Here is a 14601-nt window from a genome sequence, read left to right on the forward strand (position 1 = left end):
AGTGTAGTTCATCGTGGATGGAAGTTAAAATTTGTGTTGCCCTCAATCTCTGTCATAAGAATAAATATATCAAAACCATTGTTTCATTATAAAGGTTGATGTAAGTTGTCTACCATGTTGGGCACAAAGGATGCATCTGTCGACATTTACCAATTAAAAGATTCCTCTCCTTTCTGCTTACCTTACATGCTTCACAAACGTAGGCGCCGCAATGGAATCCCGAAGCAACATCACTGCAAACCTGACAGGACACTTTCTCGATCTCCTTCTGGTACTTGGTACGCTTCGCTTTCGTATTCGACGGCGAGTCAATGTTCAAATCGAGTGACGTGCGTTTCCCTTGCAGCACACGGACACTGGAATCACACGAATCTAAACTCCTGTCACTGTCCAAGAGAGGAGAATTTTGATGAAACCCTGAAACCTGACCATGTGACTGACTACATTCCTGGTTATCTTTTTTTTCCTGTTTAATATTCCGTAATATGTCCTCATTGACACAATGGAACTGTTCCGTGGGCACATCATGAGGTAACTGTTGTGCATTTTGAGGCATTTGATTCTGAAAATGTCCATTACTGTGGGGTCTACTTATCAAAGAGTTGACCTGAGACGACGGTGTCCCCATTGAAGGCAACGCTGGGTGAATGAAGCGTGGAATGGCAGGATTAGATGGGTATTCACCAAAGTTATTCCCAAACGGACTGAATTGCCCGTCAAAGTATCCCGGCGCATCGTTCATGGAGCGATTTGGATCGTAACCCCATGGCTCCAAACTTGGTGCAATAAAAGTTGGACTGCACATTATGTAGTCTGTTTGATATTGATCCCGCTTTTGGGTGCTGGGAATCGAAACTGGATCCCTCAAATGTCTTGGGAACTTAAGCCCTCCAGTCAAATGGGGACGAGGACTTGGTTCCCGACTCATCGGTATAGACAACATCTCATTTTCAAAACTTCCAGGATTCATTGGTTGATTTTGATTTGAATGCGCGATGATATCCTTTGATTGTTTATTCAAATTGGACGCCGTACCAAAATCTATTGGTCTGAATGGAGTTACATCTTGCGGTTGTGATGAATATGGGCAAGGGTCAGGTGGTTCCCGCACCCGTTGTCTTGAATGCTCCTCTGATTGTCGGATAGTTTCAGCTATCGTTTCTTTCACCGGCAAACATGGACGATGATCCTCTGAAGTGTTACGATTGTCTGAATTTGACCTTGAGGTAAATGCCTGATATGAACAAACATTTTCAAACTGCCGCATGTCTCTCACCGATTTTGGGGACTCGGCGAATGATTTATACACATCTTTCCCTCCATTTCCATCACAGTCACCTTCAGATAAATACAAGTTCCTATGATCACTCTTTTCATCTTCATGTGGTCGTACTGAAGAACGACTCAAATTTGGCGACTGCAATTTCCCCCACATATCAACATGTTTCTGGTGGTTTCTTTCCTGCAACTGTTCTTCAGAAACCGCATATGGGGACACTGTATCTGCATGCTCAACAGAGCAACCCTGATAGTATCCCACTTTTGAGTTATCCTCTTTAACAGGTTCTCCAATAGAATGCCGTCTGCCCGAGTCTCTCCCTGAACTATCACAACTTTCCCTATGATTCCATGCATTGGATTGAGCAGGCATTTCCTTTAACATCTCTTGATCACCCTGACCTTTCACACAACCATGTCCATCATCAAACCCCTGCATATTATTTTTATTTGACAAATCAATCGTACTTTTACCATCAGTCTTGGCATTAGCCAGAAATGCCTCTCTTGAAATTAAAGCCGTGTTACTATTAGACAAAAGATAGTCACTGAAATCAGTCTTACTAGAATAGCCAGAATCCAACTCAGCTTCATCGATATGGACAACCTGCGCCCCAGGTTGAACACTATATGGGGTGTTTGGTTCGACATATGGTGTCCTAGGTTCAGAGCATGGGGTTTTAGGTTCATTACTGTCAACCGACTTTGGCAACCTCAAATCGATGATAGGTTGACTACCATCAACATTACGTTGTATCTCTGGCCAATAGGGTCTCTTTGACCCATCCTGATCATTCCATTGGGAGCCTCCACTCCCAGGAGACTCCAAACTTTGAGGCGTATGCAGTTCAATACTCTGTGCCATGGGAGAATTTATGACACTGAGTGGTGTCTGGGCACCACTACTTGGAGTCCATGGAGCACTATAAGGCGGTTTTGGTTCATTGTTAGTTTCACTGTAGGGAGTACTTGGATCACTGTAGGGCGTTCCAACATCACTGTACGTTGTTTGAGGATCACTGTACGGTGTTCGGGGATCACTGTATGGTGTTTGAGGGTCACTGTACGGTGTTTGAGGGTCACTATAAAGAGTTTGTGGTGCAACGCTTAAAGGTGTTCCAGGTTCGCTGAAGGATTCAATACTAACCGGTGTACGGGGATCAAAATGTGATGGATGGGACCTGCCATTATGTAGAATGCGCTGATCATGTATACTTCTTCTCTTTTCATTTGACTTTGGATTGACACACGGACGGTCACGAATTTTCTCTAAATGTTTTGATAGTTTCTGACTGCTAACGCTGTCTTCATCTTGGGTATCTGAGTCACCCAATTTTGGAATCTTCTCCCGCCTCTGATGGCGGAATTTTTTATGAGCATGTCTTCCCGAATGATCCACACCACTCCCAGATGACAACACCTCTTTCGGTAGCGCAATATCCAAGGGTATACTCCATAATGTCTGTGACCCCTTATCTTCAGTATTATTACCTGAACAGTCAGACGAATATTCCTTTTCCTGTTTGTCTGAACCTGATGGAATATTTCTCTCCATAAGGTCATGCACATATCCACTCATGAGGCGAGCCTTTTTTGGTATATCATTCCCATAGTCATCCTGTCCCTTGCATGCAGGCAAAGGTGGAGAGAGCTGTGACTGGATAGACTGGGTAGGGGAAGCAACAAGGAGAATCTTTGAAGACGGTGGGCTGAACATTTGATGTGAATTCTGCATTGCACTTCAAAAGGGGATTCCTTTTGTTCATCATCAAGAGACCTGGAAAGACAGCAAGGAAAACACTTATAACATTCATTAGGGAAAGGTGCATCCAGGAAAACAGCTGTGGAAGGAAACAGAAATAACAGAAATCGGCACTTTGACGTCATCCCGATAAGTGACACGTATTCCCGTTGAGGAAGGATCGAAAATTATTAAAGAATTTGGCTATTTTGAGACATATTCTGTGATCAAAAGTTTAACCAACTCTGAATTGATAAATGAAGATGAATACTTAGGCTATAAATGGAGAGGAAGAAGTACAAAAAATTACATACAGAAAAAGTCCATATATTTTGAATACTATAGTATCCCCAGTGTGGGAGGCCACAACATGTATTCTACCACATGGCGTGACGTCTGAGTTTTTTAAGAATCAAATACGAAATCCAATAACACCCACCACAATATAAACACTCTTGTCACCAATGCATGTGACACGTGACAAGTGACAATTAAGTACTCAAATATACCATGACATAATATTGACTCAGAAGCAGACAAATGTTCCACGAGCTAGAGATGACAAAAGATTTTTTTAATCGACCCAGATACTCTCATTTTTAATATTCCTGACAAAAAATTATCAATACTTTTCTTATTTTTTCTCTCCTTTTACCTGGATTCAGATCTCAATCCATGCCAAGGTGGCCATGATAAGCTATGATTTTATACAGTCATATGCGCAAATTCTTCATTCCAACCAAGATATAGACACACATTACAAGTGAAAGAGATTTCTAGGTCAAGATATTTTGTTAATTCTTTAGACAGTGTTCTCAAGACAGTGTACAGAACTGTGACATTAATTCGAGAAGATGATCAACCAGTAATAAGAGCTGTCCTGCAAGTGGGTTTGCCACAGCATTTTCTGAATTTAGTGCACAGATCTATGCTATAATTTCAGGGTGTATATTGCATGCGGTCATGCCCGCATATCGGTTATCTCACTTTGAAATTTCACTCAGTCCGCCCTTTTTGCGGTTATAGTCTGGAATATGGCAATCCAAAATGTCCCCCTGGCGGCCATATTGAATCTCAATGTTCACCCAAATGTGATGGAAAATGTTACAGGGCACCCGACAGGATGTCATATACCACTGTAACTATTCTGGTGAGTGTAAAATGAAATTGTAGGCTATGGTAAAAGTCGTGAAGTCGTTTGATAAAATATTTCTATTGTTTTTGAAGCAAATGAGGCAAAACCAAAGAAACCATGCACATTAACATTCCCACGAAGACGGAACAATATATTATGGGAATCAATTGATGTAAAACCTTTATTCCTCCAATAAGATAGGCACAAGTGTCCAGACTTATAGAACTCTTCTTCTTATATGGATGGACAAGTGCCATCAAAGCAAACCAACATGATCACAAAGACTTAAAGGAGTACGCTGTGCGTGATTAAGTGCAGGAAAATAACTCCGATGTGCAGTTATTATGCATACGAAGTTGCTGACATTTGGTATTTAAAGTATTTAAAGTATTCGTATATTTGTCTCCACAATAACAATGCTGAAAATTACATTTGGTATGTATTCAAGCAATTTGGAAATTTTCAAATTCAATTACTAATTTTTAACAAACGGTGTAGGCCTTTAAAAACCAAGCACCAGCATTGGATGAACACGGATCAATTTAGTGATACTATACCTTGGGAGCTGAAGATTGATTACTCAGCTGTACTAGGTAGTAGATAACCAATAATCGTGGCTCCTTCTGAGGCCACATGCAGAATAATATCACATTAATATATCCCCCCCCCTATTTTACGACAGGTGACTATATCTGAGGGTAGATTTCCCCCCTCCAACCAACTCCATGATCCAATCCATTATCACACGAACCCAATACTACATTTCACCAGTTTTTGAGACATAGTCTGCAAGAAAAAGTAACAAGCAGATTGAATGGGACATGAAATCAGCCAATTTGTCTGGTTCACTCAAAAATGAAGAAAGGAGTGTCTTTCTCATGTTGCAAGGAAGACTTACAACACAGCAGTTTTTTGCACCGTTGTATAGATAGAAGTCTCAAATAATTTGACTATTACTGCGCTTACACCACGAAATATTGGTGGACCAATTGCACGTACACCACCACATTGCCGCGACAAATTGGTTCGGCAAGCCATTGCCGATACAAATTGCCGGGCAAATTTGTCCCACCAAGCTTGATGGTCCAAATTCGCCCGGCTTGTTAAAAGCTTGGCTTTGTCGCGGTGTACGCGCAAATGGATCGGCAATTAGCTAGTTAGATGGTTCGGCTCCAGGCAGCGCTTTCGAAATGGCGCTTTCTGCTTATTGTTTGCGCGCCATCTGTTGCCGGATTTTATAACTAGCTGCAGCACTGGTGTAGGCGCTAGGTGGATTTTCAATGGTGCGGCATTGGTTCGCGAACCAAGATTGGTGGTCCATTTTCAGGTGGTGTACGTGCGGCTTATATGACCTCAACCAGGCATATATTTTCAATATCTTGTATGCACCAGTACTCTTCTAATCTTCCTGCTTATACTGAGTTATGCAAGTGATTTATCATCTCATTCAGAACTATCTGCAATAATGACTGAAATGTCTCATAAACCATCTAGATAATGGAGGTACATGTAACATGGTATCATTTGTTACATTGCAGTGATTGAAAAAACAAATGAATCTGTCAATTGTTATCTTAACAGTTGTTCATCATCCAATTAGGATTGGAGGGGACGACCCTCTCATAAATTGGTTAAATGGAAATGATGATGAAAGGAGATGATGAGAAAGGTCTCTATGTTCATTAATCAATGATTGGTGTGATCCCTACATCCAAATCAGTTAAGAGTTTTGCAAACATTAGCAACTTATGTGGTCTGTACGTAGCTATGACAACACGACAATTGATTTAACCAATCACATCCACTTACAATCATCATGCTGTCATGGCTGCCTGGCAGGTTACAGCAACATTTGCAGAGCGAGATACCTGCTGGATCCTTTAAGGTTGACAAAACACCGCAAGTTTGGAACCAGGCCAGCAAGACCAAAGTCTCAAACTAATTGCTTGTTTTCGCCTGCTATAGATACAAGATCTGCTGAGCAATGGCACTGGAATTGATCTTGGTACGACGTGCCTCTGAGCAGGCAAAATTGGCCAAAAAAGGAAATATGGACCTTTCACGACAACTTTCTGGCAGCTAGGCGGGATATTAATATTTGATCACCTGAAGAACACAATACACTATCCAATTTGCAGAACATGACAAACATGGATTGAGACAGTAACAGAGCATTAAGGAACCATTACAAATCATAAATCCAATCCAATCCAATGAATATAAATGTTTTGATGTTTCATCCAAATCACATCTTATCAACTAATAAAACACATGGCAAATGAGTATAAACAAATCATCAGACCTTATATAAGCAACGGGGTGAGTTAATTTGGAGAAGTTGGAAAGCCCTGTATTCCATTGAATTCCCCCTCTACCTGGCGTGTCAGTATAGCTTCTCTCCAATATGGAAATCAATTTGGAGACTTGAATTGTCAATGGAAGATACAGTGGTACTTCATGACAAACAATATGCTTCATGTCTACACAATTTGTAGAAAATTGCATGATTTTATCAGCCGCTGTTTTCTCCTCCTGTGACCTAGATTGCTTTGAACATTGATTGGACAGCATCTCCTGTGAAGTCAACGGTGTGCACATCACACTGGTCTAACTGCCTCGGGGTATGTGGGCCGAATGGGTATTCACTGACAAGAGAAGGTTATTACACAAACATCTTCTGGACATGAACAAGTGTCACATAAAAACTTCGATTGATATTCTAAACAAAGCCTCTGCAGGTGCACTATTTTAGACACTCATCAAGGAACAGCTGATGTGAGGAGACTCACGAACGTGGGTGTTCAACAAAGACAACTACTATAACACCAGATAAGGGATCAATGACAAGTTTACTAAGGCTGGGTCAACACTGATGTTCAGCTGATAAAATTTTTAAAGACACAGGGACATATAAAACTAGACGTAAGGGGGAGCTCGTTCCCAGCGTATGCCCCCCCCCCCACCGCTGTGCGGGCATGGTTCCGTCAGTTAGTCGATGAGCTTGTGTTTTCAGGTAACAAATGTGACAATTCTCAGACTCCAATCAATTCACTCCAGCAGGTATTTGCGAATTCCAATAATTCGCTTAAACAATCAAATAAAATGGGTGCCACCTGTGATTATAATTGTTGCTATGTGCGTCAAACGAACTCCTGCCTGTCAGTAAAACCCGGTAACTGATGGGTTTGATATTGAATGCAGATTACTGCCATTACAGATATCAGATTCTTGTCCTCACAACGACCAGCGGATGTTTCTAGCATGCAGCCATGATCTCAGTGATATAAAAACTGCTTGTTAGCAGTGCAATTTACTCATTAGCCAGCTCTAGAGAAACATGTATAGAAATGCTACTTAGATATTTCAGAACAGCCACTCTTTTCAAGACATGGTTCCGACTCATCTTAGAACAGTTCTTACCTTTATCAGTCTCCAAGCAACGCATTTCTGCAGTAGCCACATCCCAGTCCAGTTCGCAACCAAGAGTACAAGTACTTCATCTGTAATGATAAAATGTTATATCTGATAAGGAAACATTGGCAAAGGATGCTCAAAAACCTGATCAAACTGTTCAAAGATCAGTTCAGATTGTTCAAAGGACAGTGTCGGGGAACAAGAAAGAAATCTGGGTGGTGATTGTGAAGATATCTTAAAAATCAGGTATATTATGACCAACAATCAGGATTTTATCTGACGAGGAGAAAAATGATAGAAATTTTCTTTGGAAAGTCTAACTCAGATTGTCACAAATACATCATGTTGGAATGGGGATTTTGGACCTATTTGATATGATCAGGAATTCAAAGTGGCAATCACCCACTTTCTCCGCCTTCATTTTCGAGATGGTCCCTAACATGCTCATAACTGTGGGCGAACTCGAAGTTTTGGCGACACCACCCGACAGCGAAATGTCACATATATTGTCAAGGGAAATCATTCCATAAGTCGACCAAATGAACTTGTGAAAGTAATCAGACGATCACATTTTGATGAGAAATGGAACAATGATTGAACCAAGCCATGGAGACTTTTCATATGATTAACCAAGAGTCAATTCGAGAGTCAGTCTCTGATGGCATAATTTGCATTCAAATTGAAAAATAATAGTCACCGAAGTGCCTCCATTTAGAGAACAATGTTTTTCACGTTTGAGGTGAATGCCTTCGTTTCATATTAGAGATGAAGAAGTTGCGAGTTTTATTCTCATGTGATCAACCAGCAGTACCTTCTGTGGTTTGTTTTCAAAAATACTGTAGAACCTCTCAGAAGGAGGGTGGACCCCTGCCAACGGGGAACAAACCTCAAGCAGACTACCTGCATGCTATCTTGATTCCTGGATGGCACTGATGGAAGAATCTTGTTGAACTTGACATGATATACTCCAAAATGAACACCTGTTATGTATACCTGTATACAAGGGCAATGCCATCACCCAAGTCAAGGTGTTGGTTGCAGGTGGGAATCAGCTGGCACTTACATGACCTACTCTGACTGAAGCCCAACCTTGGGGTCTTTCAGAAGTTAGGTCAGGTTTTCCAAGCAGAATTTGGACTTGGCTGGCTCTGACCTACTAATCCAAGCCCATTTTGATGCCCAAGGCTTTGAAATCTCTACGCTCTTTCACTATTTGTACTGGTTGGCCTAAAGCATGAGGTACTGCAAAGACTAGGAGGATGCAAAAAACATGTACACTTCAACAACGAGAAAGATGAATGCCATCAATACATCATGTTGATAAACAGCCACCTATAAAAGCAATGCTGTAAGAATTCGTTCAGCAAAGGAATTCCATTTCAAGGTTAATTTTCATTCATTCCTTCTGGATCTATGTGAGTCTTATATTTCTTTGGTAATACCTTCCCAATGCATCTTTGTACCCCAAGGTGATCTAAAAGTTAAACTCAATCAAAAATAACATTGAAAGTAAATGTAAGAAGGAGACAGGTAGAATATAGGTAGATAGTATAGAATCAGGTTTAGCTCATATCTGTTTTCTGGTGGTAGAGTTCAGACTGATGAAGCTAGAAGTTTGTATCCCACACACATTCTATAATTTCCCAGTATCAGAAGAGTACTTCTATTACACTACAGATTGATTAAGAATTCTTAAACACCTTTGTTACAATGTTTCATTTTCATAACTGGATTATTATTTATTCGCCTCGTTTTAACTTAGAGGTTGTGGACAGAAACCACAACCAGAACCTCGTTTTTATGTGTCAAAAGTAAGTTTTCAGTGGATTATGCCTGAAGTATATAGAGGCGTTTTAGAATAGAAATTGATACCGTATTATCTGTATTGGTTGTCTCATCAAATACTGTTTGGGTGGAGCTGTCATTTTCCTCCACAACCTTGGCTGCTACCAAGGTTATGGCCTACATTTAAGCTCCATACTCAAGGCGAGTTGAGGTTATAGGAAACTACATTAAATATTCTACGTTTAATGTTAAGATCTTCAACAAAAGCAGAGAAATACATGCATAAATAACAGAGTCTAAGCATCTTTCCTAAAATTTGATTAGATGCCGTGTCTCTAAATCCACCTCAATAAATCAATACATTTTCTCAAACCAAGAGGAAACCATTATTGTGTGGCAACCAGTGTGATGCAAGCAATCATGGTGCTCCATCATTAAAATAACTACTCCCCATGGTCTTTTATAGTGCATGGCGCTCATTCAGAGGATGCACATTGAAACTTGAATGATGAGCTGCCCATCATTTCATGCATTTCTTTCAACTGGAGGCTACTTATAATACTCACATCGATCAGAAACATTACCAAAGTAAGGGATCTTGTAGAAGCCATCGCCAATGATTTGATATCATCTGACCTTGAATATTCTAAAATGAATACCAAGGATCTGATATCTACTGGGACAATCGCTTGTCTCAGACACTGAACTAAGTGAGGGTCAAGCAAAATTGCCAAAACATGGCCCAATGTATTTTACATACAAAATACTCCACATAACCAAGGTGTTTTAAAATACTAAACCCATATCAATCAACCCTGCTAAGTTCCTCCTATTCTTTGCATGGAAGGATCATACACATGCTCCTCTACCTGGCTTTCTACATGATCACTTCATAGCCTCCTTGATTTTAAAGATTAGTTTATTTAAACAGAGGCCTGCACTGAATGTTGGAATGCATGTGTACACACCTGTTCGTATAGTTTGTCTGACAAAATAATGATCCCAGGTTCGGTGCTTGAGTGGGCATGCAAATAGCGATAGAATTACTATCTATTGACTGCCCAGTGGTTCAGAGCGATGGAGGATAAAAGAGGTGTTTGCTCCCCACACCCAGCTACAGGCCTGGTGACAGTGATGAATTACTTTCCCCGGACTGCTGGCAAGTTTGAAAAGAAGAAATAGGTTGTGCCGTATGCCAAACAAGGGGGAGATCATTAGGAAAAGAGAGCGTATATTTCAAAGACCAGTTGCAGTCTTTAGGCTGACAGCTTGACCCAAACTTTTGTGGGATATTTGGATTTTAGATGAAAAAGAGTTGGAAGCCGTGAGCCACATCTAAACTGAGAACAACAAGGTTATAATACATAATTGTACGCAATACACATGTCGATTTTGTAATTTTGTTATTGGTCATACACCTGTTGATACAGCAGACATATTTCATCAATGAAATTTCATCAACTTACTGATGCTATAAGGAGAAAAGGAAGTCACAGCACCCAAATCAAAATCACTAGAATCACCAAATAAAAAACAGATAAAACCAGAAAGTTCCTCACAAGAGTTATCACCATTTTGACGAGGTATACTCAGACGCGCCAGTAACATTTCTGCCATTATATTCTGCTGCTTTCGTCTACCCAAGATGGCTAATGGAGATGGAAAGCGATCGGTGATCAGGTGTCATTTCCATTTCTGGGTATGTGCCGCACTTCCACATTACAAATGAAAATAGATCTGGCAAATCTGGTTCTTCGAGTGATAAATGAATGATGATTCTTTATCATGCAATATGTAGGGGGATGGAGAAGGTCAGAAGAAAAGGAAAAGGTTAATTGGAAGACTGTAAAGCAACGTCTCAGCCATTAGAGCTTCCACTTGCAGGAAACACTGCGGAAAAAATGCAGGAAAATACACTGAGTGATAATTGATTAACCAGGGTGTTTTTGTTGTTATTCAGCCAATTTTGTTTTCAAAATGTTGTCAGTTGTCAACGTTAGTACAATATGCCAATTACATTACATTACATTTTGACTCTGTGGCCAATCAGACTGTGATAAAAAGTCATGTGATTTTTACTCCATATCCAAAATGGCAAAATGGCTAAAAGTGACAAGTCAAATGCATATGAGCACACCAGCACACAAAGCTATACAGAATGGGTATTCTACAATATATGCTTTTATCTTACAGGGTGAACCAAAAACAAGTTTTGGTTGAGACAGATCACTTTTTTGTCGATATATTTCCCACCATCCACGAGAAATCTGGGGAAGAATCACAGTCCTGGGCCTACTTGCTCAATCAGACAAATGCCACCGGGTGCCATCAGAGACAAACGTCCTGTTAGCTCAACAAAGTGGAAGGCCTATCTCCTTCAGCAGTTTCATAAACAATAGTCATGATTGATACAGAGTAGCGTTAGGACTTAATGCAAACGTTACTGCTCATGCTGATTGAGTGACTTGGCCCTGTTCAATGATACAGCTATGTACATCTTCTCTCTGTGACTGCACCTGACCTACTATTTGTTTAAACTGACCTGTCTCCTCCATATCCTCATTGACAACTATATCCTCACCAACAATGACAATTAGAGGATTCAGAATAAAACGGTGAGCCTAAATACTGTTCTTGTTTGAAGAGAATGACAAATAGCCAGTCAACTAGACCAGTTTCTTCTTCAGCCATGCTTGCTGACCTCATGCAACCACCAGTATTCAACAACTATTAATTGTACACACTATTGCACTAAGATACTATATCTTCGATAATCAAGGCCTATCATGTAAGCCCTGGTGACTTGTTTGTTTAGGCTCAACATTATCACTGACCTGGTCCGATAAACTCAATGACAATGAAAAATGAACATCCTTTGCATTTTCTCCATTCTTGAGAACAATTAAGACAGGTAGGTATTATGCGGAATCACAAAGGATCCAAAATTCACTAGAACTGCACATTGTTCCAGCTGCTGAAACATGATCTGTAAGACATGTTCAGCCTAACCAATGTAAACATCAATTTGTTGCATCTCCTGCTTGATCGATTTTATCCAAAGCGGTCTTGTGCAGGCAATCCACACGTGGAGAAAACCAAATGGAAATCCAATGCAAAGTTCACCTCAAATCTGTCGCTGTGTTGCAGTTAACCATGCACATTGGGAGAGCATAACGACCCCTCATAAACACAATTATTCATGAATATCTAAAAAGGTACCAAACAATCAAAATCCAATGTAAACTTCACCTCCAAGCTATGTGCACTTAAGCTGTATAACCACAGGAAGAACCTGAAGATGGCTTTGAAACAAGTGGAGGCCCATCTAGGTATCACATGTAAAAAAGGTCTTTTGTACAGGTGCCCCTCAAAAGCTAACCAGTCTTGACACATTTATATACATAGTTATGAATGAGTATTGAAAAAAGTAGGCCAAGATGTATCAAGAATAAAAATCCATGTAAACTTCACCTAAAATGAAAGCCACTGACATGTACATGTTAATGAACCAATCAATGATGGATGTTTATGCATAATTCATCGGTGAACATTGGTGAACATTGGTGAACATCTCCAAGTATATTGACAAGTTCAAGTTCAATGGGAAGAAAACAGTTAAAGGGGATATGGAGTCATACAACTTCCTGCTCTTGAACGGGACGTTTATGAATTAGAGGGATGGGAAGAAAACAGTTAAAGGGGATATGGAGTCATAGAATTAGAGGGCCCTAAGGGTGTCACTCTAATTGGACCCTGTTGCATCAACTGGTCCTTTTGTCAAAATATCCATATTCAATAAAGGTATGGTGGAAAAATTTATGGTAGACCAGCTGCTTCAGAGATCTGATGAAGAAAGATCAATATAATAACTGCAGGCCATCGGGACTTGGACAACTGTAGACCACTCTATGGAACATGAAAGATGTACTTCCAACCATCCAACCCAGACAGTTTGGTTTGACATGTTTGAATACAGTGGTTCCCCATTTGAAAACTGCTGTTTCCTTCAGCACAAAACCTGGCGAGTACTTCCTTTTATTCAATATTGATAGAAACGGCGACAGGTGCATGGGCAGATAATTTTTGAGACATCCAGCTCAAATGACTTGTTTGGAATGGTGGCAGGAAAACAATATGGCAGTAGTGTTCACACTCGGCCACAATCGAAGTTTGAAGGGTGAGGCAGAGGATCGAAAATGGTATAACTATTGTTAAATCCACCACGCCGCCACTACCAAGCTTGCAGTGTTTCTTGTACTTTCATCTAGCAAAAACCAGAGTCAAAGCCAGCATTATCAATCAACTGACATTACCTTTTAAATTTTCAATATCTTTTATATAGATGTATATTGTGGCCTATACTAAAGGCGAAGCAATTGACTACACTAATGGATTCAAACCAGTCTGTGGTAATGATTTTAAAATGATTTCGTTAACACTAATTGTACCGACAGACCCAGGGAATGAAATATAACTGCACCAATGGATGATTTGATTATACTTTACTTGCCCGATATTCATAAACTAAGTGAAAAAGAAATCAGCACTTGCAATCAAGATCGAGAAGTTGAATGCTGAGAGAGTGATACATCAAGACACAAGTCATTAAAAGATTTCTGGTACCAAGAAATATTTTCAACTATTATCGAACCTTCCTGTCACCACTTCAATTTTTTATTTCAAACTTAATGACCAGTCAAGCTAAAACTACCCTAGCTATAAGCTGCGCTTACACCACGAAATATTGGTGGACCAATTGCACTTACACCACCACATTGCCGCGACAAATTGGTTCGGCAATCCATTGCCGATACAAATTGCCGAGCGAATTTGTCCCACCAAGCTTGATGGTCCAAATTCGCCCGGCTTGTTAAAAGTTCGGCTTTGTCGTGGTGTAAGCGCAAATGGATCGGCAATTAGCTAGTTAGATGGTTCGGCTCCAGGCGGCGCTTTCGAAATGGCGCTTTCTGCCAAGGCTTTCCGCGTTCTGCTTATTGTTTGCGCGCCATCTGTAGCCGGATTTTATAACTAGCTGCAGCGCTGGTGTAAGCGCTTGGTGGATTTTCGATGGTGCGGCATTGGTTCCCGAACCAAGATTGGTGGTCCATTTTCAGGTGGTGTAAGTGCGGCTAATCTGTTACTTTGAGTCAACAGACAACCGTTTAATTGGTAGGTAAATGTATAGGCCTACCCCCTCTTTATTTTTGCAATACACAAATTTCGGAATAAATTTCTTTGGTTATTCACA

General features: G+C 40.4%; 1 protein-coding gene across 3 annotated transcripts in view; it reads right to left on the reverse strand.

The window, feature by feature from the left end:
* LOC135484323 (uncharacterized) overlaps window positions 1-14601 on the reverse strand; it is a 38413-nt gene that overhangs the window by 11925 nt on the left and 11887 nt on the right. For 2 of the 3 annotated variants that reach the window (XM_064765678.1, XM_064765677.1), the window contains exons 2-3: window positions 7575-7654; window positions 182-3055 (exon numbers count right to left, since the gene is read on the reverse strand). In XM_064765678.1, coding sequence (XP_064621748.1) covers window positions 182-3013 — 2832 coding nt within the window. In that variant the 5' untranslated portion in view covers window positions 3014-3055; window positions 7575-7654. Of the gene's footprint in view, window positions 1-181; window positions 3056-7574; window positions 7655-11895; window positions 11949-14601 lie in introns of those variants that run through there. The other variant, XM_064765679.1, reaches the window with a different exon arrangement.

Source organism: Lineus longissimus, chromosome 3, assembly GCF_910592395.1.
Source record: "Lineus longissimus chromosome 3, tnLinLong1.2, whole genome shotgun sequence".
Lineage (NCBI taxonomy): Eukaryota > Metazoa > Nemertea > Pilidiophora > Heteronemertea > Lineidae > Lineus > Lineus longissimus.